The 26391-nt window shown below is 36.2% G+C and overlaps 1 protein-coding gene across 4 annotated transcripts in view; it reads right to left on the reverse strand.

Annotated features, from left to right (window-relative positions):
• Positions 1 to 26391, reverse strand: part of MBNL3 (muscleblind like splicing regulator 3) — a 117866-nt gene that overhangs the window by 49450 nt on the left and 42025 nt on the right. The window contains exon 1 of one of the 4 annotated variants that reach the window (XM_058441488.1): positions 16868 to 17423. The exons of 2 other annotated variants lie outside the window; for them this stretch is intronic. In XM_058441488.1, the coding sequence (XP_058297471.1) occupies positions 16868 to 17044 (177 nt within the window). In that variant the 5' untranslated portion in view covers positions 17045 to 17423. Of the gene's footprint in view, positions 1 to 16867; positions 17424 to 26391 lie in introns of those variants that run through there. One more of the 4 variants, XM_058441489.1, reaches the window with a different exon arrangement.

Here is a 26391-nt window from a genome sequence, read left to right on the forward strand (position 1 = left end):
TCCTTGGAGGGAAAATATAATAGGTCTCCCAAAGAAACATTAAGTCTTCCAGAATAGACATCATTTCCCTTCCAACAGATCTGAATATATATCAAGAAAGGGCCGTTTGAACAAGTGGTGAGGAAGGAGGAGGCATTAGAGGAACAACACAGAGTCCTGAGAATTATGAAGCTTTGAAACATCATCCTTAATTGACACCCTGCTAAACCAATTATGGTTTTCTCTAAACTAATGGTTCCCAAACTTTAGTGTTTGCCAGAATTACCAGGAGAGTTTCTTGAAACACAAGGTGCCAGGCCTCCCCCCAGAGTTGCTGATTCAGTAGGTGTGGGTAAGGTGATAATTTACATTTCTAAATGTGTCCAGGTGAAGTTGATGTTGCTAGTCTGCCACACTTTTGAGAAACCCTGCTCTAAGGGAATATTGTCCTATCTGACAATGGATTTAGTTATTTGCTAAGCATTTTATTATGGTACTGATAATTCAGTTTCCAAAAGGTCATACTGAAGAAATTTGGACACCTTAATTCTACATCTCTGACATCAGTAATGATGTTAGCAGCCACGTAAAAGAAGGCCGGTCTAGGTCATGAAGAAGGATTGGCCTTCTCAAAATCTATTCTACTACTCCTAGGAAACACATTCATTTTCTGTTTACAAAGTAGGGCTATTAGTTATGACAGTAAGTATGTATATGAGAGCTCTGTATTGTATGTTGCTTACATTTGCTGTATAAACATTTCCAGAGTGTTTTCTAAATGTTTTCTGTGTACCCAAATTTGAACGAATAAAGGATTCTTTAAAAACTGCCCCTCAGCTCGCCAATAAACTCACACCTTTACTCACTACAGAATTCCCAATCATTTGAGAACATTACCCCTTCTCCTCACCCCTAAAAAAAAGATACCTAGAAAAAAGACAAGCTAAAAGGAGGAAAATACTTTCCACATCGATTAGGCAAACAATTTAATGCTGACCACAGCATTTCAGCACAGATGATCAAAAGCTGAAGTATCAATAGATTACTAAACCTCAAAACAAGCACTGAATACAAGTTCATCAATTGCACCCTGCAGCGAGGAAGTAAGGAAAAAACACATCTCATACAACCCTTTCTCCTTTTTTCCTAATGAAAAAAAGTAAATGTCTAAGGAGTTTCAAGTGTTTGTCATTTATTCCTTTCTGTTTTACGAGTAGCCCCAGCTGCATTTGGTTTACTTCTGAGTATCACTGGAAGCCCATTTTAAACTGAGGCCCCCAGTTAACCATACTGGAATGCCTGGAATACAATAACATGTACAAATGAAAATCACTCAGATAGCCTTATAAGCTGCAAATAAGAAATACAGAAATGGAATTAGCCCCTTCTCTTGTTGACTTGCTCTCTTACTACTTAGACAATTACATTCTTCCCAAAAGGCTTCAAAATGACCTTCAAGAAAGATATTTTTGAAGTAAGATTATTACAGTAACTGTAAAGACTGATATAATGGGGAAGGTGAAACAATGGAGATAATTGTATCAAAAACTTCAAAATTCTAGACTAAGGTTAATTGCTGCAGCTGGGCCCAAAACGTAGCTGTGAGCTTTCTGGCAACCACACTAAATAGGAAAATTTACTGAATTGCATTTGCTCCTGTGGCCTGATAAAAGAAGGCATACTGTTTAATACCTCTCCTGCATAAATGTAAAAACTGTGCTAGATACTGTGGAAGAAATGAAGAAGATTATGCCATGGAAACTGCCCACAAGGAGTTTACAAATCTCTCTCTCATAACTACAGAGGCATGAGTAGTTGTGCTGGTGGGGGACCTAGGACTTGACACCTGCTTGGAGGTTGTGAACAGTAGGGAGATCAAAGGTAACTAGTGGTGCATGTTTAGTGGTGCTGTTGAAAATGAGGAAGAGCAAGTTCCATGGGGAGAATGAGACTTCTCTGGGCCATAATTAATCACAGCTATTCATTTTTGCTTCAATGAAGGCAGAGGAGTTTATAATGAAAAATATGCTACAAAAATGGCACAAACAATTCTCTCTTGGGGGTGGAGGAATCCCACTCTCTTATATTACCCTCTTTTCATGAGTATGTTACTCTATTCATTACACTTTCCTTATGTTTTTGTTACAAATACATTATTATTGGAGCTGAAGTATTTCAGAATGAAAAGCCTTTCTCAATGGGTGTCTCCTAATTTCTTTCTTCACTCACTCCCTCTCTCCCTCCTTTCCTCCTTCCTTCTTTCCGTTTTTTTTTTAAAATCTCTGACTTGGAAGCAATGTCACTTTTTAAAGGTATTTCTTTAGTGGGACAATAGGAAAATTTGGGGAGAAATAAGTGAAACATGTTTAAATGTTTTATCATTTCAAAGATGAAGTAAATGTCACATGCCACTAAAGTGAGGCCTCAAGAATTTGGAAAAAGGGGGAGACAGTCTTAGTTCTGTTTTATCTGTCAGTTGCCTATTAAAATATGCTAGTCACAATTATGGAAATCATTGCCAAATGTTGACGCCAGCTGAATGCTGCTAAATATTTAAAAATCATTTTAAGGTTTTGTTGTTGCTGTTGTTGAAACACTTTTCTCAAATGTTCCAGACACCTTCCCTGTTTTTGAAAGCAGAGTCAGTTGTCCAAACCTGAATCACATCTTGGTTACTGAGGATTGCACCAAGACCTCAGGATCGCCTGTTCAGAAAACCAGCAATCATTATGCAGGAATGGAGATGAACATGGAAAAAGTCTAAGAGACTGGACTGACTGTACAAACTCCAAGATATAGTACATAAGCCTACAGATCCTTTCTTAAACTTCCATATTGAAATTACTTTCTTATTATTTTTCCTATTTCTTTTAAAAGCATACTGCTTGGACTAAATTACAGTTATTGTGGGTTTTTTTTAAAGTGTCAATTCATGGGCTCTCTCTCTTATAATATTTCTTTGTCTTTCTATGTTCAAACTTTTTGGACTTTCAAAATGTCATTGTGTATTTAGAACAAGAGTTCTTTATTAAACTTTAAATATATATATTTTAGAACTAGGTAGTCATCTTCTTCCACAAAATCCCTTTTTGAAGATTATGAGCTCATACTTGATTCAGAATCACCTTATTAGCACTCATTATGCTTCCAAGAATACCTTGATTTGCAAGCTACCCATCTGCTGTAAAATTCAACTTCAAACATTTTAAGACAAAAAATGCTAGACTATTACTACATAATCACACTAATTATTTTGAAAATAACACTTAACAATGGCCACTAAGTAATTTTTTAAAAAAAAATCTGTATATAAGGTAAAAGCACTCAAAATGTAACAGTTGGAGAGTATCCAACAGCATTTAGCCAAATATCATTTCTATAATGCTAAGTGATGGAATTAAATTTGCAAATATCAGCAATTTGCAGGCCATCAAATCTAGGTTAAAATGTGGTTGAGTGAGGGAAGTTGGCACATGGGTGTATAGAATTTTCATCTATATTTGAGTAAAAACTGAACTGGGAGTGAAAGTACAGCTGCAGATGAAGAGATCTCTGTGTACCTCTCAGTTGAGCCCATATTTATTCTCCCTCTTTCAAAGTGTTTCAACAATCTCATGTTTCATTCAACAAATATTTTTCCAAGTCCTAACGTGTACTAGGCACAAAAGATATGATGGTGGACAAGATAGCATCTAATGCAAAACAAAACAAAAAGTATGGCAGACTTTCACTGCAACTTCAAAGAAATCTGATGTTAAGATGAGCACAAGGTCAGCAGGCTGGAGGGAAATATCCACTGCTTTCTACTTAACCATGTTGGCTTCATCTGCATCTCAATTCCATCTCTAGTTTTCCCTTCCCACCACCACCACCTAAATCAAAACCTCAATATTTCATAACTTCAATACTTCAACAACTTTCTAAGAGGTACTTCCTCTTGCCAGTCTCTGTTTTTCTATCTTTTTTTTTTTTTTTTGCACAAGCTGATGGTGTCATTTCTCATGCTTCAGCCATTCTGACTTAACATTCAACTCCCCAAACCTATCACAGTTTTCCTCCTCTGTCTTTGCTCAGGTTATCCCCTCTGCCTGGAATACCTTCCTATTCCTTCTTCAAAGAACACCTCAAACAGTGTCTCTCCTATGACTGCATCTTCAACCACCACTGCTGGATATAATCCCAGTCCCTACCTGTGCCCTTGGACTGTTTTAGCTGTTAGTTTGTATCTGGCTTATGGCATATAACACAAGTAACCTCTTACTAAAAGGTCAGGCAAGAACCACATCTTTCCTAACTTTGTATTCTCCACATTACTGAGCCCAGTGCCTAACAAGTAAGAGGTTGCAATAAATGTTTGTTGAATGAATCACTTCTTTGGGGAATTGAATGTACATACAATTCTTAATGGATTTAACAGGACTTTCAGCATTAAATAACCCCTGACATTTATACAAATCCTTCTAGGAAATAGTCTTACAAACTCAGTGCTGCTGCTTGCTCTCAAATGAAGAGAAACAGAGGTAGTAGGATTCCCATGACATAAGGAGCCCTTGTTAGAACTGTTATGTGTGACAAGGCAGCATTTTCGATGTTTATGCCACTTGCTGATAGAATGTTTCATTTCAGATATTTTCAGTGGTTACATCTAGAGTTCATCCAAGAAAAAGGCATTTTCCAAAACTACTTCTCAGGCTCCTTTGAAAAATGAGACAATATTCCAAAGTCAAATTCTTCCTATAGTGGGGTACTGGGAGATTAAAGATGGCTATGGTTTGAAAATTTGTTAGTAATACTGAAGTTAAGACTGAATTTGTTTCTATATAGAACACTTTTTTTTGGTTAGTAAAAAAAAGTAAAATAACCAGGAAATTGCAGAAACTCTAGAGATTACATTTTTATAAAAGCTGGAAAAAATTGTTTGTTAAGTGGAACAACTCCTAGGATAGGTATTTGTGAAATATTTAAAACAAGAACACAGAGTACATGGAGCTATTAAAAATCCTCAAATTGTTACTTCGGTTTTACTATCTTTCACAAATAGGAAGATGAATAAAGATGTTAAGACAATGTGACTGTGGTCTTAAAACAATGTGGTTTTTAAAAATGAGATCTCTAAAAAGTATTTGGAGCTAAGAGATTATTGATACTACAATATCATCTAGTCACTGTATTTAAATGCATATAAAAGATGGTTAAAGAGTTTAAAGTCACACAAAAAGGTTTTCTGTTTGCATTTTTGCATGCTAAGACAGAAATTAGAACATTACTACCATTCTGTTAGCTAACAAATCATGGCTGATACATAGGATATGTCTTGTTTTTTGTCATATTTAATGGAATTAAAGGGAATTTGTCATATGTAATACATGTATATTACTGTGGACTTTACATTTTCAAATTTTTGTACAGTTTTCAATGTGGAAACTGCCTTCTTGTCCACTATCTAGTCATAAGAATATAGGTAGAAGCAAAGCCTAATTTATTTTCTACCAATTTCCAGTGGGTTAAAAAAAATTTTGAGCTTCAACAGAAAAAAAGCTTATTTATGATAGACAAAAATCCAATTTAAGGCATACATTTAAATGCCCATGACCAAGTTATAGCTACAAAACTGTTTCTAACAGATAGATTCTATAGCCATATCTACTTAACTAAATAACAGATTAGACATGACATTAAGCAATTTTACATAAACTCATCATAAACAAGATACCAAAAAATGATTTACTCTATCTCTAGATACAACATGGTTCAATCCAAATACTGGAGATCATTTAGAAAATAAAAGGATGAAAAACAAATGGAATTGTTTACTGACTTTAAAGAAAACAGTATCAAGAAAGATGGCAAAAAATGTGAGATAAACTTGTAATGACATCTAGCAGTAAAACTTGACCCTGGGGTGAGAATTGAAGGCACAGAAATAAAAACATTGAAAACCCAAGCAAGACTGCAAATCTGGATTAGACATCAAAAATTTTTTTAAAAACACATAAATTTAAGAAACTGAAGACCGAGTATGTAGCAGAATAAACACTGAAGAAAAAAAAAGAGTATTTACAGAAAATAGCAGACAGCTAAGATTCCTCTGGAATATATAACCCCATAAGTCAGGGACCAAGTGACACACTGAGATAGAGGAAAACAAGGGTCACCTCAAGGATGGTACATGCAGAAAGGTCATCTGCAAGGGCAAAAAGAACAGTAAGTAAACAATGTTCTATGAATAATGTCATGTTCCTAGAAGAACTAATTGCTATTTCTGGATGCACAGAAGTACCTTGTATCCACATTTCGAAAAAATCTGATATAGAGAAAAAGACTTAATTTCAGCTACGCTACATGAAGAGATTATTTACTAACCAAGTAGGATCAGATGTATATTACCCTAACATCTAAGAGTTTCTTCTAGACAAAAGAGTTGAAATATAATAGTTTTCAAATTTCAAATTTCCAAATCTCTCCTACCTAATGGAGTTCCTGTAGCAAAGGGTCAGTATTAATGGTATCATCAAATAGTAGTTGGGGAATACATGCCTGGCCCTAGCCCAAGTCTTTTCTCACCAGATGCCCAATTACAACTTGGCCAGGAAGAGATGATTTTTAGCTATGATCCCATAAAACAACACTTTAAATAAGTTGGATTAGATTCCAAATTATTGTATAAAATACTTGACCCATAATAAGGCTGAATTGCTACTGCAATATTTCAGCTGATCTATGACAGGTTTCTTCCTAGCTGGCCAGGGCATCGTACTAATGAGTATATAACAGAATCAGACATCAATGAGTTTTATGCAGTGAAGATGTGATACACAGCCACAGTTATAATCCCCAGTTCTGGTCAGCAAACTCAACAATGCGGTGTTTGGGGAGAAGGATGGACAAGGGAGCAGAGACAGCTCAGTGTTCTGACACTCAGCAATTAAGCGAAGTTTAGTATCACAAAGTTAGGTAACTTTGTCTAAAAATCCTTCTCTTCTGCCTTATTTTCAAAACAAGTTATCCAAATAATTGTCCACGAACTAAATATGAAGGTTAATAAAGTCTTAATCTAAATTATCATGAATCAGAAACAGTAAAAGAGGGAGGGATTAGCAAAGGAAAAGTTGGCTTCTCCACGCCTCACTTTTAAGTGCAAAAAGTAAAGAAGAACCAGAAAACTTCACAGACAGTCCCAATGTCATGTGGAGCAGCATGACTGTGATAAGAGCTGGATGCTTTTGGTTTACTAAAGCAATAGCCTAATTGATGTTCTCTCCATTTTCTTCTCCTCCATAGGAAAGAAGACTGAATAATGATTGGAAGAACGCCGGAGTCATCAAGCTCTTTTGATAACTGCATATGTGAACTAGGTCAAGTCGCTCTCCCTCAATGGATCGCCAGTTTACCCAACTGTGAATGGCAACAATTTTGAACTGAACGTTCTTCCTTCTACAGCCAAAATTCTTCGTTTGCTAGGTTTGTGAAGTGCTTTTATATGTATGAGCGCTTTCTTAACTATTAAGTTATCTGAGTCATCGAGCTTTTGGCAGGGGCAATCTCATGATCAGTCATGACATAGATTTTAGAGTTTTCTCATCCCCATACTCAAAGTTTTTTTTTTTAAGAATAAAAATGAAAAGAAACAATACCCCACAATATTTCTGAGCCTCAAAGGACAGACTAAAAAAGCTAACTTTTAAAATACTTCATTTTGAAATAATTTTGAACTTACAAAAAAATCGCAAAAATAATACCTGTAGTCCCTGTATACCCTTCACCCAGATTCCCCTACTGTTAAAAACTTACATAACCATAACACAATTACCAAAACCAGGAAATTAACAGTGGTACAAGACTCTTAACAAGAGATCTTATTTGAATGTCACCAATTTTCTTCCTAATGTTCTTCTGTTCTAGGATCCAATCCAGGTTCCCACATGGCATTTATTCCTCACTTCTCCTTAGTCTCCTCCAATCTGTGACACCTTCTCAGTCTTTCCTTGTCTTTCATGACCGTGACACTTTGGATGAGTACTGGTCATTTATTCTGTAAAATGCCTCTCACTTTGTGTTTGTTGAATGTTTTCTCATGATTAGACCGAGACCATGTCTTTTTGGCAGGAACATCACAGAAATGGTTTGTATCCTATCTGAGGGTATGTGATATTGATATATCTTATCACTCATTATGTTAACCTTAAACACTTGGTTAAAGTGGCATCTGCTGGGTTTCTCCACTGTAAAGTGACTATTTTCCCTTTATTTATTTATTTTAGAAACAGGGTCTTGCTGTGCTGCCCAGGCCGGAGTGCAGTGGCACAATCACTGCTCACTGCAGCCTCAATCTCCCAGGCTCAAGCGCCTCTGCCTCCTGAGTAGCTGGGACTACAGGCATGCACCATTATGCCCAGTTAATTTTTTAAAAAATGTTTTGTATAGACAGGGTCTCGCTATATTGCCCAGGCTGGTCTCAAACTCCTGGTCTCAAGAGATCCTCCCACCTCGGCCTCCCAAAGTGCTGGGATTAAAGGCATGAGCCAGCCACCATGCTTGGTCTATTTTTCACTTTTAATTGATAAATATCCTGGGAGAAATACTTTGGGACAATGCAAATATCCTGTTTCTCCTCCAACTTTTACCCACTGATTTCAGCATATATCAGTGGATCTTGCCTGCAACCATTATTACCATGGCATTTGCCTACTAGTGATTTTGTGTTTCCTTCATTTGTTCTCCATTTATTAATTGGAATTCTTCTGTAAGGAGGAGTTGTCCCTTCTCCCCAACTTATCCATTTATTCAATTTTTTTTTGTAAACTATGGACTCATGGGCATCTATTTTATTCTATGGACTATAATTCAATACTATCATCATTTAGTTTCTTGCTCAAGTTATTCCAACTTCAGCCATTGGGAGCTCCTTCAGACTGGCTACTATGATGTCTTGTCATGCCCCCACCCTTTTTCTAGCACTTTCTTACATTCTTACACCAAAAGACATTACAGCCTTATCTTGTATTTTCCCTGCTTCTGTCCAGAATCAGCCATTATTCCAAAGATCCCTAGTTCCTTTATTGGAGAATGATATTAGACACAAAGATGTGGGTACTAAGTATGCTCGTTGCTGTTGGGGCGTTAATTGCTTCTAGCACCTCCCAAGACAGAGCTAGGAAATGAAAGCATACATAATAACCCATGCATACACACAGATCAATATCTATTCCTGTATCTATCTGTATACATACTCATGTATCCTTTCTAATCCACACCACAGTATTCATCCTAACCTTCCCTTTTTATTTTTAACTTTTTTCCTCTGACAGTGAGAAAATAGGCTCTCATTATCTACTCTGTATACATTTATTTGTTCAACCTCAGTATCCACATACTTACATATGTCTGTGAGGAACAGATTTACTAACTAGAATCCTGTATTTGTGTGCAATTCTTTTTATCTTTATTATAAATATAGCACCTCCAGGCTTCTTTTTATTAGTGTCAGCATGACATAGCTTTTCCCATCTTTTTACTGTTAATATTTTAAACTCAAAAAAAGGAAGGAGGAAAACAGTATGCTACTATCTATGTGAAAATGGAAAATAAGTATGGATATATTTGCTCATATGTATACATATAATATCTATGGGAGAGGGAAAACCAAAATATCAGTTTGGAGGTCAACTGATTAACTGGGGAAAAGAGATGAGGGGAAAACTTCGCTGCATACTCTAATATCGTTGAATTTTCTTAAACTTTTTCATTGAGTATAATTCACAAATCATAAAACTCACCCTTTTAAAGTCTACACATCAGCAGTTTTTAACACATTTATATACAAAGTTGCATAACTATCACCACTAATTCCAGGACATTTTCATCACCCTTAAAAAAAAAACCATGTACCCATTAGTAGTTAATTCCCATACCCCTCACCCCTCACTCACCCATCTACTGCCCTTCACAAGACCCTGGCAACCACTAATCTGCTTTCTGTCTCTATGGATTTACCAACTCTTGATGTTTCATATAAATGGAATCACACAATATTTGACCTTTTATGTCTGGCTTCTTTCACTTAACATCATGTTTTTAAGGTTCATCCATGTTGTAGCATGGATCAGTACTTTGTTCCTTTTTGTGGCTGAGTAATATTACATTGTATGTATATACCATATTTTGGTGATGTAGTCATCAGTTGATGACTGTTTTTCTAAATTTTTGAATTATGAAAATATCCATTCAAAAATTAAACTTTAAAAAATAGAAACAAAATGAACAAGCCCTTCTCATAAAAAACAGAAAAATGTAAAAAAAAATCAAGCAAATAATGTATGAAAAATAACAACGTACAGAAAAGCTTCTTTGACATTTGCCAGGACTCAGACTCAATAGCAACTTACATTCGCAACTAAAATTTATTACAGCATGGAATACAGAGGAAAAGTAACAGGAAAAATATACGTATCAGTAGAGTCAAGAGAAGCCCAGCACAAGCTTCCAATGTTCTTCCTAGTTCAAAGCCACACGCACAAGGACTCTCTCTCTCTAGCAGCAAACTACAGAGGCATGTATGGAATGTCTCCACCCTGGGAAGCCCAGTTCTAGTTTCAAGGTCTGAGGTGCAGATGGGTCCTGGTCACATATGCACAGCCTGCTACCAACTGGCCATGGCAACTGTAATCCAGGACCCTAACAATGAATCAGTCATCAATCTTGATCTTGAGCAAAGCAACCCTGACAAGCTGTTATGGCATGGTCCATTGTTCCAGGTGTATACAACACAATAACCAATCAGTGACAAAATGAATGGTGGCCACATTCCCAGGGGATAGTTAAGGTTTCCCTTGGAGACATGCAAAGAGTAAGCCACCAAACCTGCTATATTAACTCTTTCCTCACATGAGATTTCTTTATTGCTAATCCCCCATCACTGGGGTATGAACTGGAGTTGAGGTACAAGTCATAGAAATAAGGGAGTGAAAAATAGGGATTGGGCACCATTTGACTTCTACTTCACCTATAAATAGGAGTTATTTGTCTTCATGGAAATTATTCTCTTTTCTATTTAAAAAATATAAAGACTAGACACCTCTGCTTTGTGTGGGCTTGCTTTCCCCCGATTATGTCAACCTTTCCAGCTCTTGGAACAGAATCCAAAGTCCTCAGCATGATACACAGAGCCCCACCTGATCTCCCCACCCCCAGGACCTCCCTGCCCTCATCTCCCACTCCCCTCCCCCTTCATGGCTCTGCTCCAGCCACGCTGGCGACCTTGAGTTTCCTCATACACACCAGGCCGCCGCCAGCTTCAGGGCGTTAGCTGTTGCCATTCTCTTTGCCTGGAATGTTCTTAGAAATCCTCTTTGCTGTCCCCTCATCTCTTGCATGCCTCTCCTAAAAGGTCACCTCATTGGAGGCCTCCTGGCCACTGTATCTAAAACAGTAGGCCCTGCCATTCTCTGCACCCTTTCCTCACACCTGACAATATATTGTTATCCTGAATATTTAATTATTTTTTACCTGCTTCTCCTCCAACTCCCAATGAGAATGTCTGCACCATGGAGGCAGGGACTGTTTCTGGTTCACAGCTAAGTCCCAAGGCCGTGAACCAGAAGGGGACAGCTGTCACACTCTGCAGTAGTATATGATAGGCACATATATATCACACCACTTCTAGGACTTCTCACTTCTAGGACTTCTCACTCTCCAGTGTTCTGTCTTTCCAGTGGCTTGTTGCTGCTATTTTCTCTGTCATGCTCTTGGTCCATTTTCCCTTGCTCTCTTTCTTAATTGACCATAATTATAGAAGTACATTACCAATCACTTCTAAGATGAACACTTGTTCACTTTTTAACATCTAGGACATTGGGATGCCCATTATGATCAATGGCATACTGTAGGGGATGATGAATAAATGGGGGACATAGTTATCAGTTTTTACAAAAGAAAAACTGGTCATGTTACAGTGGAGAAACCCAGTAGATGCCACCTTAACCAACTGATTAAAGTTAACATAATGAATAAGATATATCAATATCACATACCCTCAGATGTCATGCACATCATTTCTGTGTGTGGGTTTCTTCTTTATTTGCCAAAACCACGTGATCTCAGTCTAATCATGAGAAAACATTCAGCAAGCACAAGGTGAGATGTATTTTACAGAATAACTGACCAGTATTCATCCTAAGTGTCATGGTCATGAAAGACAAGGAAAGACTGGGAAAGTGTCACAGGTTGGAGCAGACTAAGGAGATATAAGGAATAAATGCCATGTGGGATCCTAGATTGGATCCTGGAACAGAAAAATAGCATTAGGAAGAAAATTGGTGACATTCAAATAAGGTCTCTAGTTTACTTAAGAATCTTGTACCAGTGATAATTTCCTGGTTTTGATAACTGTGCAATGCATGGCATGTAAGTTGTTGACATTAGGGGAATCTGGATAAAAAGTATACAGGAGTTTCCTGTATCAATTTTGTAACTTTTCTGTAAGCCTAAAATTATTAATATTTCAAAATATAATGTTTAAAAGGTGAGGCTGAACTATCAATATGTGTTTGTTTGGGTACCATTAAGCCGGTGCAGAAGTAATTGCAGTTTTTGCCATTGCTTTCATGGCAAAAAACATAATTACTTCCGCATCAACCTATAATTGTAATTCTATTTTCCTTTCAAAAGAGGTTTTTGAAATGTCCAAAATAGCATTGACTTTTACCAGTCAAAGATACTTCCCTTTAAAGGTTAGCATAAGAGAAAATAGAGATCCTTAAATAAAGTGTTATTTTCCTTGACTCTCAGAATGACAGCTGCTGCTTATGTGTCTTTATAGTGTAGACAGACCTCTCTGATGGAGCTGATAAATACTGCTAAGTCTTGCATAATCCAGCGACCCTTGGGATTGCGTTGCTAGGCATCTAGTTTCTGGTAAACTTTCCCTTGGCAAATAGGGATGAGTAAGTATTCAGTCAAAAATAGTCAAATTTTAAACTAATGAAAACTGCTGTGACTAGTGGTGCTATTGCAGAATATACTGGTAACTTGGGCCAGTTTGACCTACAAGGATAGATTCATATCCATATGCTTAAACAACAGGTTTCACTTGTCAAAATATTATTTTTCTTGTGATCATATGTGATTTTGAAGACACGGCATGTGACTGTTTTATGTGCATTCCTCACCCCGTTCCCATTTTTTAAGGAATATATATAGGTTAGCTTGAGTATCCTCTAACTATGTCTGCTGCTATGGCCTTTACCAGGAAATTCTTGGCACAAAACTATCCAAAGTGGTAAGAGGGGTGGGCAGATGTGATAGGTGTTGATCTGTCATAATGAAATAACGGCAACATTTATATCCTTCCTGGATAAAAAGTGACTGATAACATATTGCTTCAAGTATAAAGGGAAAGGTTCAAGACATCATGATATTGCTGAAGCAGAATAACTTGGCTATGAAAACAATCACAAAGATTGATTTCGTTTTAAAAATGATGACCCTTTGTTAAATCCAAGGGACATTCACTAAAAATACCAACCTAGATCAATGGCAAACTGTAATATCAAGAAATTGGCATAGAACGGATTAAGCAATACTTTGAAGAGAACTTTGGAGACAGATTATGCCAAGTCCACAAGGCAACAGAGTCAAAAACAGCTGCATACCAACATGATATGAGACCATTCTATGTAGCTGGAAATTAATCCATGGACTACACTAGACTTCCATTAGAAGATAGTGCTGCCTTCATCACTGAGCACTCAACATTCATGGATTGATAGGCACAGCACTTCAGCACAATACACAATCAGCCATCCAATTTGCCCTTCTTATTTTCATAACATTCCCTCATTATGAGGTGAGTTAGAACATTGTATCCATTGTACCTGTTATTAAGGCAATAACCATCATCTGGTAGAGTAGCTAGTACTAATAGAATTCTTACACAACAACAACAACAAAACAAAACAAAAACAAAAGCAGCGGCCCAAAACTCATCAAATGATTGCTTCAGTTATTTAATCACTCATGAGAGAAGAAATAGTACACAGATGAAGTTCAACAGTGTTTCAATTATAAAAACTCAGGAGAAGTAGGAAATGCTGCAGTAACCACTGAAGTATGTTATTTGTATATTATAGATATGATACTAGCACAATGCACATAGGTCAATTACCCTCAACTTAATTTAACTTTCATGCATGTCATGGATAAGAACTACAAAGCTCTTGTGCAGACATGGAACTTTGATTAATGTGCTATCTAAATGGAAAATTAAATAATTGTTTGAAAGGCTTTATATATTTGAAATATTAAGGTTTTCACTAAAATATGAGAATGTAAGGATTATGTAAATCATATTTACCCTGTGTGACTGGTCATCAGGATATTAACATGATGCAAACATTACTTTAAAAACACTAGATACAGTGAGTAGACAACTTATTTAAATAATTAAGTGGCTTATTAATATTCATTGGCTATTATTTTGTCTCTGAATTAAACACTTTCCAAGCTCTAAAGTTGTAGTGCAGCACGCATTTTGTAAACAGTCACCTTCCCTAGTACTTTTCTTCAAAATGTTTAGTTTATGGCACTCTTTTGCCTTTAAATGGAATTACTGACCTGAGTTTATTAATCATTAGGAAGATCACATATCTCCTTTCACATTCTATGATGTTTGGAAAGATAGAATTTACAAAGCCTGCAAGGAACTCTATATCAGAGTAACCATAAAAACAGTTATACTTAGCTTGAACAACTAATAACACACAGCAACTAGATTTGGTCACGTACATTTGGAACATGAGTTTATAATTTTAAATAATAAGCCCCAACTAAATAGAACTTTATTAAAGAATGCCTACAAGAAGCATTTAGTTGATAGGAAGAAAACCTTTTATTTAATTCACGTTTATAGTGATATATAGTTTTCCATTTGTACTAGCTTACTGCAATCTCCACAATAATCACAGAAGTTAGGTACAGAAGATACTACCTATCTGTTACAGATGAAGTTACTCAAGGATTGTGAGGTTAAGTTGCCTGAGGTCAGATACAGTAGTGAGGCTGGGACCGTACCCCAGATCTCCTGAAACAACACATGCAAAGTTCCTACTGCAGTTCCTGACCCTCTGTATGGACCGGATGAAAGATACCTCATTTTTCCCCCCAACTAACTCAGTACGCTTTTCCACTTCAAGGCACTGCCCAATCCTGTAGCAGCAGATTTAAATAATACACAAAATAATTGTAGATGAAACTTAAATGAAACCAAAATGAAGAAAACAAAATAAGTTCTTTAGTCATAATGTCTACCACAAATAAAAGCAATTCAGAGATTTTCAATGGTAGGAATTACCTTTATCTTTACAATAACAAGTTTCTATTCTTAAAATGGAATGGTCCGCAAAAAAAAATTAAAAAAAAAAAAAAAAAACTAATAATCACAAAATAAGTAAAACTCCTTAAGTAGTACAGGTTAAGCATCTCTAATCCAAAAACCTGAAGTATAAAATGCTCCAAAAGCCTCAACTTTTTAAGTGCCAACATGATGTCACATGGGTGGCTGAGATAATGGTGCTTTTGTTTTCTGATAGCTGAATGTACACAACTTTGTTTCACTCACAAAATTATTTAAAATATTGTATAAAATTACCTTCAGGCTATGTGTAAAAAGTGTATATAAAATGTAAATGAATTTCATGTTTAGACTGGAGTCCCATCCCCAAGATATCTCTTTATGGATATGCAAATATTCTAAAATCCAAAAAATTGAAAACACTTTCAGTCTCAAGCATTTCAGATAAGAGATACTTAACCTGTATATTGCTTAAGAAAATGTTTCCTGAGGAAACCATCACACGAAGGGATACATCTCTGTTAGCCAATGCAGCCATAAATAAAAATGTTAATGAGGTAAAATTGGTCACGATGAGGGTAAAACAATATCAAGAAACTGAAAAGGTTCTTGTTAAGCTTAGTTCATTTTGACATATTTTGAAAAAATCTCAAATGCATTGTAGCAAATCTTATTAATTAAACCAGAAATCCATTACAATTTATTGCTTCTATGTTTTAATTTGTACTTTTTATCCTTAATTTAAGGATAACTATGAATAAAACATGAAAATCAGTGCATTTTCTTTTTCTGCAATCATATACATCCTGTCCTATATAATACCTCATCTGGCCTCATATTTTGTTTATAATCTAGTATGTAATACTCAGGCTTGATGACCTTAGTAATAGGACTTTCCTTACAAAATATACTCACAAATCTGAAATTGGTCAATCACCTATCCAGGAAGAAAATTAAGTGAACCTAGTTTTGTAGCAATATGTTTAAGTTAAAGGTTCAAAATATACTTTGAGACGCTTCAAAATGCCATAATTTTCCTTCTGGAAACCTTATACTCCCTCAGTCTGACTTTATTTATCCTCTGAAAGCTGACTAGTCCCTCCTAAGTGCATTTTGATACTATGGATAATAAGCTATAATTCAGTGAAGGGCTTCTCTAGGTTACATGAGGATTATGATCACTGTAACATCTAAATCATATACAAAAAAGTAAACGATGGCAAGGTTACAATCCCTCACTCCTACAAAAATTCTTCAATTTTTATTCTTTAAGTATATCTGTTTTGATAAGTGGTAAGTGGTCTTTGGTGGAATGAGCTTTAGACTTGGCTTAGCTCTACAAACACAAAGACTTGAGACATTTTGTCGTTAAGACATTCTGACTTTAAGACCTTCTATCTTGACATTCTGTTTTTTTGTTAAAAAAAAACAAAATTTATTACTTTCATGCTATTATTAATTTTACTCATTTCAAAGCACATCATATTTCAAAAAACACAGAAATCAACAAATTTAAATTATGTGCATTCAGATGGGACTCACCTTTAGAGAATCAAAACAGGCCACCACACGACCATTTTCCACATGGCAAACTCTTGGTGGATGGGCAAACTTGCAATCTGCATCAGCTCGAGAGCAAGTTCCTCTCTGAAATTCTCTACAGACTTCTAAAGTCAGCCACTTGGTATCACGAATCAGGGCAACATTGACAGCCGTCATATTGAAAGCAAAATTAAAATCCAATGTACCCTCTTTAGGACAGTATTACTGTGGACTATTAAAGGATTAAAAATGAATTCAAACTAAGTGTGAAGAGATAACAGGTTGCTTTGGTGAAATGTTTATTTGTTAACACTTAGGTTTTCATTAAAGTCAAATCTGGTCTAGTCAAACAAAAAGCCAATCATAAAAACTATCAGAATAACTAAAAATCAAATTAGAGACCAACTCCTAAGAAGCCAACTGTTAAGACAATGAATGCTTTATTTTGTTCCTTTGCCGAATTTATGTTAAATAACCGGCAGACTTTCAAAAGAATTCTGTGCTCTGCAGTTGATGTTTTCAATTATTCTTGCAAAAAACATATGCTGCTGGCTGCCCTTCGATTTGTGGAATGGTCTCAGATCAGGGGGAGAAAAGTTTTTCTCCCTATTTATTAGCTTTAAATAATAAGATTGGGAAGGATGTTAGAACCCAAAAAAAGTTTTCTTGCAAAATCAAGTGGAGGGAAAATGACTAAGAAAATTGAGAATCACAGAAAAAAGAAATGGACCAGCTGCTGACAGTAAACTACAAGCACACCAGGTTCGGCGGGGAGGTGGAGAGGGCAGGGAACGGTATGGTAGGGAGAGGGGTTTATAAAGAGACAGCTCTAGAGTAGAATCCAAGCAGCAGAGTTTTCAGAAAAGGCACTTTTCAGAACCTGCAAGAAAAAAATAAATAAAATTAGCTAAAATAATACAATGCTTCCGTTTCAAACTCTAGATTTGGAAAAGAAGTAACTATATCCTATTTAAAACAGGAAGCATCTAGATACTGACAGTGCAACATAGTACAGTCAGCCATTGTCAATAAAAAGGGCATTTCCCAGTATAAAACTGTATAGGAAAAGCAAGCAACTGCTTAGATTTACTGTTGTAGTACAAGACTGGGCAACAACCTCACATGAGGTGGGGTAGAGGATGGAAATGTAAAATGTGCTTCAGATAAAGAAAAAAGTCATTTGAAAAGATATTTTTTTTTGTTTTTCTGTGTAGGCTCCTTAGTCTCTATGAAGGGAAATTGGAGCAACTCAGAAGAAGGCTTCAGCATATACAAACAAGTGAGACAGAATGTGCTGTTTAATGAAATAGATTAAATATTATGCAGCTTTAAAGTATGCAGTTTAACTCAGTGTGAACCAGCTACAATTTCTAGCAACAGCTGAGAAGATACAGGAAAGGTTAATTTACTGGCATATGCCATAAACACATACTGAAATAGCACTAATGCAAAAGTGAGCTCTGAGTATTAGAAAAATCAAATAACTGTTAACTTCATCAAAAAGTGAGATTAAAGTTCTTAAAAATATTTCATTTTTTCAACAATATTTTCAACAACTTTACAAAATCTAAATCTTCTCTTTGTCTTTTCCATATTCAAGATGAAATTAAATATCACCTGACTTTTCAAATATCATTGAGAAATTCAGTACCTAGAAAATTCAGGCAAGCTTATCTACTCAAGAGCAAAACATCTTTTTCTCTGAGTCATTCTTCATGGAAATCATTCTAAAATGTATTCTATGTAACTTTGCCTTCTTAAAAAATATCAAACATAATTTGGCCTCTAATTAAAGACTTGGGACCATTAATGTATCAGGAAGTATAATAGTTCTCCTCTTTAAGTGGCAGACTGTTAATTGTCATATCCACTGTTACTTCTCTGTCACAATATCTACCACAGTGAATTTTCCAGCTCTCTTCCAGAAAACCTAATAGCCAGTCATGAATGTTGAATACCAATTAGTTATCCACTGAGTGAAGGGCCTATGGAACAAGATGCAGAGCTTTCTTGCAGAAGTTTTATGACTGCTCTTACTTCTATGGGGGCCCTTCTGCATCAAGTTACATGCAGGACCATGTTCTACAGGGTTGGAGTTGCAAGCAAATGACTTCTAGGAAAAAATATTTTAAAAATAACCTGATGATAGAAATGCAAAACAAAATCACAATGTGATGACCACTCTCATTAGTCTAACTATAATTTTAAAAGACAGAAGAATTGGAGAAATTTGAACCCTCATACACTGTGGCTGGGCATATGAAATAGTGCAGTTGCTGTGGCAAACTGTCTGACAGTTCCTCACTTCCACAACTCAGTATATACCCAAAGTATCTGAAAACAAGTGATAAAGAAATCCTCCTACAAATCCTTGTACATGAATGTTCATAGCAACACTATTCATGATAGCCAAAAGTGGAAATAACCTAAGTGTCCATTACCAGATGAATGGATAAACAAAATTTGGTATATCCACACAATGGAATGTTATTTGGCCACAAATAGGAATGAAGGACTGATGCATGCTACCAGAAGGTTGAACCTTGAAAACATTATGTTAAGCAAAAGAACCCTGTCACAAAAGGCCACATATTGTATGATTCCATTTATATGAAACGTTCAGAGTAGCCAAATCTACAGAGACAGAAGGTAGATTAGTGGTTGCCAGGGGTTGGGAAGAGGGGATAAGGGTGAATGACTGCTTAATGGGTACAGTCTCCTTTGCGGGGTGATGAAAATGTTCTGGAATTAGATAGTGGTGATGATTGCATGATTTTTGAAATACCATAACCCATTCACTGAATTGTACACTTTAAATAGATGAATTGGACAGTATGTGAATTACATCCCAATAAAGCTGTTATATATTTTTTAAAAAGTCTAAAGAGACAAGACAATAAAAAACAGCCTGACTAATGATGGGATTAGCTATCCCAAGCTTTCTGAGTTTCTCCTTAGCCAGAGATTTTTCTCAAGAGTGTTACTAAGTTGAATTTCAAGAGTAAGTTCATTTCCACACTGTAACTGACTTAATGTATTATGAAAAGTACTCTGAAAGAGTATGATATTTCAACCTAATCCCACAACCCAATTATATAGTCTGCCTGAACACATTTGGAAGGAAAATGACAAAAAATATCTATCTATCTATATAAGATCTGCTCAAAACATAAACATTGAGGGTCTGGAGACTTTTTCTACAGAGGTCCATCAAGTATAGAAACATAATAAATGATACATGTGAATTCTGAACTTTTACAAATGAAAAATGCAAAAAAGAATTGGCTTCTGGCCATGCATTTTATTCAGAGATAGGAGAAGAAGGAATTTTCTTTTTTCTTTTTCTTTTTAAAAATTTTGGCCTGTAACCTATGATGAAGCCCTGGCCAGTTCTTGAAAGCAGTTCTAGCCACCACATGTCTTCCTTCAGACTGAAACTATTTTAGGGGCTGACTCAGAAGAAACTAAGTGCAACACTCAAGGGAGCTGGCGCAAAGATGGGGAGAAGTTCTCTCATGCAGCTCTGTTTGTCTATGTATAAAAGGCAGGAAGAAGTGTCAGTTTTCTCTGTATTCTTAAGATCAATTTTGTTTTGGGGATAATATAGCTTTATCTTCACTTCCTTAGACTTAAGTAATAGGAATACAGTTCTGCTTCTTAAGATTTATAGTCCTCTAAAGCAGAACATGAAAAGTTACCATTTCTTAGTGCACTTGTACTTTATTGTACTTGCAGGTTTACAAGTGCTTGTATTTCACTGATGTTTTGATCTCTCAAAAATATTCTAAAGCATGAGTGATAACCCAAAACACTGATGACTGAAATGAAGCTCGTTAAATTACTTATTCGAAGTTACAAAGCCTGGTGGTAGAGCCATGACTCCAGGCAAGAACTTCTGACTCCAAATCTCATGCACAGATTCTAGCTGAGAAATGTCATAGATAGCATTGCTTATCTCTCTTGGGAATCTTAAACAACAGAAACCTGTCATTTTTGTAGAGTACTTATGGTTCGTTCTCAGAATTACATTCATGCCTGATGTATCAACATTTTCATAATCTCCGTAAGTTGTGCTCAACCAACATTTATCTAGCATCTACTATGTGCCAGGCATTGTTCCAGTTACTGAACAAGACTGATAAGGTCCTTGCTCTCGTGGAACATGCTATGCTCATTTAAATAGAGAAGTAACTTGAAGTACAAGGAAATTAAATGAGTATTAGAATTTATGAAGAGCTGGAAGTAAACACTAGGAATTCTGACTTCAGCACAAACCTCTAACTCACCATGAATGATACACCAAGCACTATGATTTAAGAATACTCTTAAACGCACACTCAAACACTACTGCATAGAAGTTAAGTCATCAAGAGGAATACCTTGGAATTACATTGAGACTTATTGCTCCCCAGATTTCTCTTGGAGAGGGCAACTACTGTTCTCATTTTACAGATGGGGAAATGAGGGTGGAGAAAGGTTGAGTAATTTAACTTGCACAACTTCATGAAGCTAGCAGGTGATCAAGCCATGGTTCAAACTCAAGCAGCCTGACTCCAGAGTCCCCCCCGCCCACTTAACCATACCACAATATTGTGTTACTCTTATGGCATCTATCATATTCTTCCTCGTGCTTGCTGACTGGGCCCCTTAACCTTTTCTCCCTTATTAGATTTAAACTCCTTGAGCATAGAGATCATGTCTTGCTCAGCATTGCTGGCTCTATTTTGTCACTGGGGGTTAGAGTAGCATTCCCCAGGTTTTTTGTTTTGAAAACTATAAGGATTAAATGGTAATTTAACATTAACCCTTCTGTTGTATGACATTAGAAAAGAGTTTTGTCAGTTGGGCATCCTCTAGGCTAGCTGAGCTTTGGCCGCCTCTGTTAGTTTTGAATCGATTGGACCTGTGAAGTTGAATATTTTCTCACAATCCTAGCCTTCAAATTGGGATGACAATATCTAGGATTCTTCATATATAGTGCATTCATTCTCCACAAAGAATGACCTATTCCTGTCCATTTGATAGCAACAAGATCTTATAAAAATGTGAAATTCCCAGATGATTTCTGTTTGTGTCTTTGGATAGTATGTTCATCTTTGGAATGTTTTTGCTCAATAATAGGTATGATGAAACTGAACTGGTGGTGGGAGTAAGGGTGGGGGAGATTTCTCTCTGATCCACAGGAAGAAACCTTTCATAAGTATTCTTCCATGAAAATAAAATAGTTAATTTTGACTTTGAATTGATGCTCATCTATAAGAGTCCCAGACAAGACACAACATAAGGAAAATGTAAAAACTTATATTTAAAAATTACATACATAACAGATTCTCTATTAAGTGCAACCTTTGAAAAAAAGAACTGCAGATTTTATTATTTTTAAGAATTCACATTTTTTCTCATAGAAGTTATCTTGAAAGTAAAACAAAAGAAGAAAGACATGTTTTCTTCTAATCTAATGGAAACAGTAACTTGTCGTAGAGCTGTTTGCAAGGCCACTGCCATCAGCTACTTTTGCCCCAGTTTTCCTATACTTTCCTTGTCTCCTACTTTCTTTTGCCTTCCCTCCACAAAACAGCACATGACAAGAATACTGCCAGTGCCTGGTCCAGAAGAACACAAAGATATTTGGCACCTAAACCAATCACTAAAGAGGTCTTCCTTTAAATGCATTTATCAACCCCTGAATAAACAATGAAAACAATGTTTTCTTTCTTTCCATTTTAAGCTTTCCTTACATCTGTATTACTTCTGGATTTCTTGTGGTCATTTATTCTGGCTCTACAAATATATGACACACCTGCCATACACTGCTTGAATTGGATGGCTGACAAGATTTAAAAGCCTCCAAGTTTTCAAATTTGCTTCAAGTTCTATTTCCCTCACGTGTTTTCGTTAGTGGTCCACCACCACGCATTCTGTAAGGAATATAAGAGGTGCTCAGCACGGCAGATGGAAACCATGATTTCATAGGCATCCTATGGAAAACCAAGTCTTCTGTCCAGAAAAAAAAAATGGTCGTAAAAAATAAGGATATTTTGCCTACAGAACTTTTTCATTAACTTTTTTTTAAAGCTTTGCTGCATTTTTTCATAATACTCCTGGGATAGTAAATTCCATATGTCTTTTTTCAAGAAGCAGGTAAGTCAACTTATTCTATTTTACAAAACAATTAAACACCCCAACTCAGTTCATACATATAATCATAAAAGGAAAAAACAGGTCCAACAGTGTCTCTTTTGAAAATCACTTTAGCAATGGATAAAATAATGTTACTGGCACATCTTTTTTAAAAAGATGTGTCCATTTTTAAATAGTACAAGAACTTGCTAATAAATGCTATTTAAAGTTTTATTATCATTATTATTTTTTAATTGTACTTTAAGTTCTGGGATACATGTGCAGAACGTGCAGGTTTGTTACATAGGTATACATGTGCCATGGTGGTTTGCTGCACCCATCAACCGGTCATCCTAATGCTATCCCTCCCTTAGCTCCCCACCCTCCAACAGGCCGTGGTGTGTAATGTTCCCCTCCCTGTGTCCATATGTTCTCATTGTTCAACTCCCACTTATGAGTGAGAATATGCAGTGTTTAGTTTTCTGTTCCTGTGTTAGTTTGCTGAGAATGATGGTTTCCATCTTCATCCATGTCCCTGCAAAGGACATGAACTCATCCTTTTTTATGGCTGCATAGTATTCCATGGTGTATATGTGCCACATTTTCTTTATCCAATCTATCATTGATGGGCATTTGGGTTGATTCCAAGTCTTTGCTATTGTGAATCGTGCTATGATAAACATACATGTGCATGTGTCTTTATAGCAGAAAGATTTATAATCCTTTGGGTATATACCCAGTAATGGGATTGCTGGGTCAAATGGTATTTCTGGTTCTAGATCCTTGAGGAATCGCCACACTGTCTTCCACAATGGTTGAACTAATTTACACACCCACCAATAGTGAAAAAGCATTCCTATTTCTCCACATCCTCTCCAGTGTCTGTCTCCAGATGGTATCTCATTGTGGTTTTGATTTGCGTTTGTCTAATGACCAGTGAAGATGAGCTTTTTTCATACGTTTGTTGATCGCAGAAATGTCTTCTTTTGAGAAGTGTCTGTTCATATCCTTCACCCACTTTTGATGGGGTTGTTTGTTTTTTCTTGTAAAAATTTAGGTTCCTTGTAGATTCTGGATATTAGCCCTTTGTCAGATGGATAAATAGCAAAAATTTTCTCCCATTCTGTAGGTCGCCTATTCACTCTGATGAGAGTTTCTTTTGCTGTGCAGAAGCTCTTTAGTTTAATTAGCTCCCATTTGTCAATTTTGGTTTTTGTCACCATCGCTTTTGGTGTTTTAGTCATGAAGTTTTTGCCCATGCCTATGTCCTGAATTGTATTGTCTAGGTTTTCTTCTAGGGTTTTTATAGGTCTTATGTTTAAGTCTTTAATCCATCTTGAGTTATTTTTTTGTATAAGGTGTAAGGAAGGGGTCCAGTTTCAGTTTTCTGCATATGGCTAGCCAGTTTTCTCAATACCATTTATTAAATAGGGAATCCTTTCTCCATTGCTTGTTTTTGTCAGGTTTGTCAAAGATCAGATGTTTGTAGATGTATGGTGTTATTTCTGAGGCCTCTGTTCTGTTCCATTGGTCTATATATTTGTTTTGGTAGCAGTACCATGCTGTTTTGGTTACTGTAACCTTGTAGTATAGTTTGAAGTCAGGTAGCATGATGCCTCCAGCCTTGTTCTTTTTGTTTAGGATTGTCTTGGCTATGCGGGTTCTTTTTTGGTTCCATATGAAATTGAAAGTAGATTTTCCAATTCTGTGAAGAAAGTCATTGGTAGCTTGATGGGGAAAGCATTGAATCTATAAATTACTTTGGGCAGTATGGCCATTTTCACGATATTGATTCTTCCCATCCATGAGCATGGAATGTCTTTCGATTTGTTTGTGCCCTCTCTTATTTCCTTGAGCAGTGGTTTGTACTTCTCCTTGAAGAGGTCCTCCACATCCCTTGTGAGTTCAATTCCTAGGTATTTTATTCTCTTTGTAGCAATTGTGAATGGGAGTTCACTCATGATTTGGCTCTGTTTGTCTGTTATTGGTGGATAGGAATGCTTGTGATTTTTGCACATTGATTTTGTATCCTGAGACTCTGCTGAAGTTGCTTATCAGCTTAAGGAGATTTTGGGCTGAGACGATGGGATTTTCTAAATATACAATCATGTCATCTGCAAACAGAGACAATTTAACTTCTTCTCCTCCTATCTGAATACACTTTATTTCTTTCTCTTGCCTGATTGCCCTGGCCAGAACTTCCAATACTATGTTGAATAGGAGTGATGAGAGAGGGCATCCTTGTCTTGTGCTGGTTTTCAAAAGGAATGCTTCCAGTTTTTGACGATTCAGTATGATATTGGCTGTGGGTTTGTCATAAATAACTCTTATTATTTTGAGATATGTTCCATGAATACCTAGTTTATTGAGAGTTTTTAGCATGAAGTGCTGTTGAATTTTATCAAAAGCCTTTTCTGCATCTATTGAGATAATCATGTGGTTTTTGTCATTGGTTCTGTTTATGTTATGGATTACGTTTATTGATTTGTGTATGTTGAAATAGCCTTGCATCCCAGGGATGAAGCCAACTTGATCATGGTGGATAAGCTTTTTGATGTGCTGCTGGATTAGGTTTGCCAGTATTTTACTGAGAATATTAGTCCCTCTTTTTCTATTGTTTGGAATAGTTTCAGAAGGAATGGTACCAGCTCCCCATTGTACCCCTGGCAGAATATGGCTGTGAATCCATCTGGTCCTGGGCTTTTTGGGGTGGACAGACTATTAATTACTGCCTCAATTTCAGAATTTGTTATTTGTCTATTCAGGGATTCGACTTCTTCCTGGTTTAGTCTTGGGAGGGTGCATGTGTCCAGGAATTTATCCATTTCTTCTAGATTTTCTAGTTGATTTGCATAGAGGTGTTTATAGTACTCTCTGATGATAGTTTGTATTTCTGTGGGATCAGTAGTGATATCCCCCTTATCATTTTTTATTGTGTGTATTTGATTCTTCTCCCTTTTCTTCTTTATTAATCTGGCTAGTGGTCTATCTCTTTTGTTAATCTTTTCAAAATCCAGCTCCTAGATTCATTGATTTTTTTGAAGGGTTTTTCGTGTCTCTAGCTCCTTTAGTTCTGCTTTGATCTTAGTTATTACTTGTCTTCTGCTAGCTTTTGAGTTTGTTTGCTCTTGCATCTCGAGTTCTTGTAATTGTGATGTTAGGGTGTCAATTTTAGATCTTTCCCACTTTCTCCCGTGGGCATTTAGTGCTATAAACTTCCCTCTAAACACTGCTTTAGCTGTGTCCCAGAGATTATGGTACATTGTGTCTTTGTTCTCATTGGTTTCAAAGAACTTATTTATGTCTGCTTTAATTTCATTATTTATCCAGTAGTCATTCTGGAGGAGGTTGCTCAGTTTCCATGTAGTTGTGTGGTTTTGTTTTTTTTTTTTGTTTTTTTTTTT

Source organism: Hylobates moloch, unplaced genomic scaffold (genome assembly GCF_009828535.3).
Source record: "Hylobates moloch isolate HMO894 unplaced genomic scaffold, HMol_V3 SCAFFOLD_7, whole genome shotgun sequence".
NCBI lineage: Eukaryota > Metazoa > Chordata > Mammalia > Primates > Hylobatidae > Hylobates > Hylobates moloch.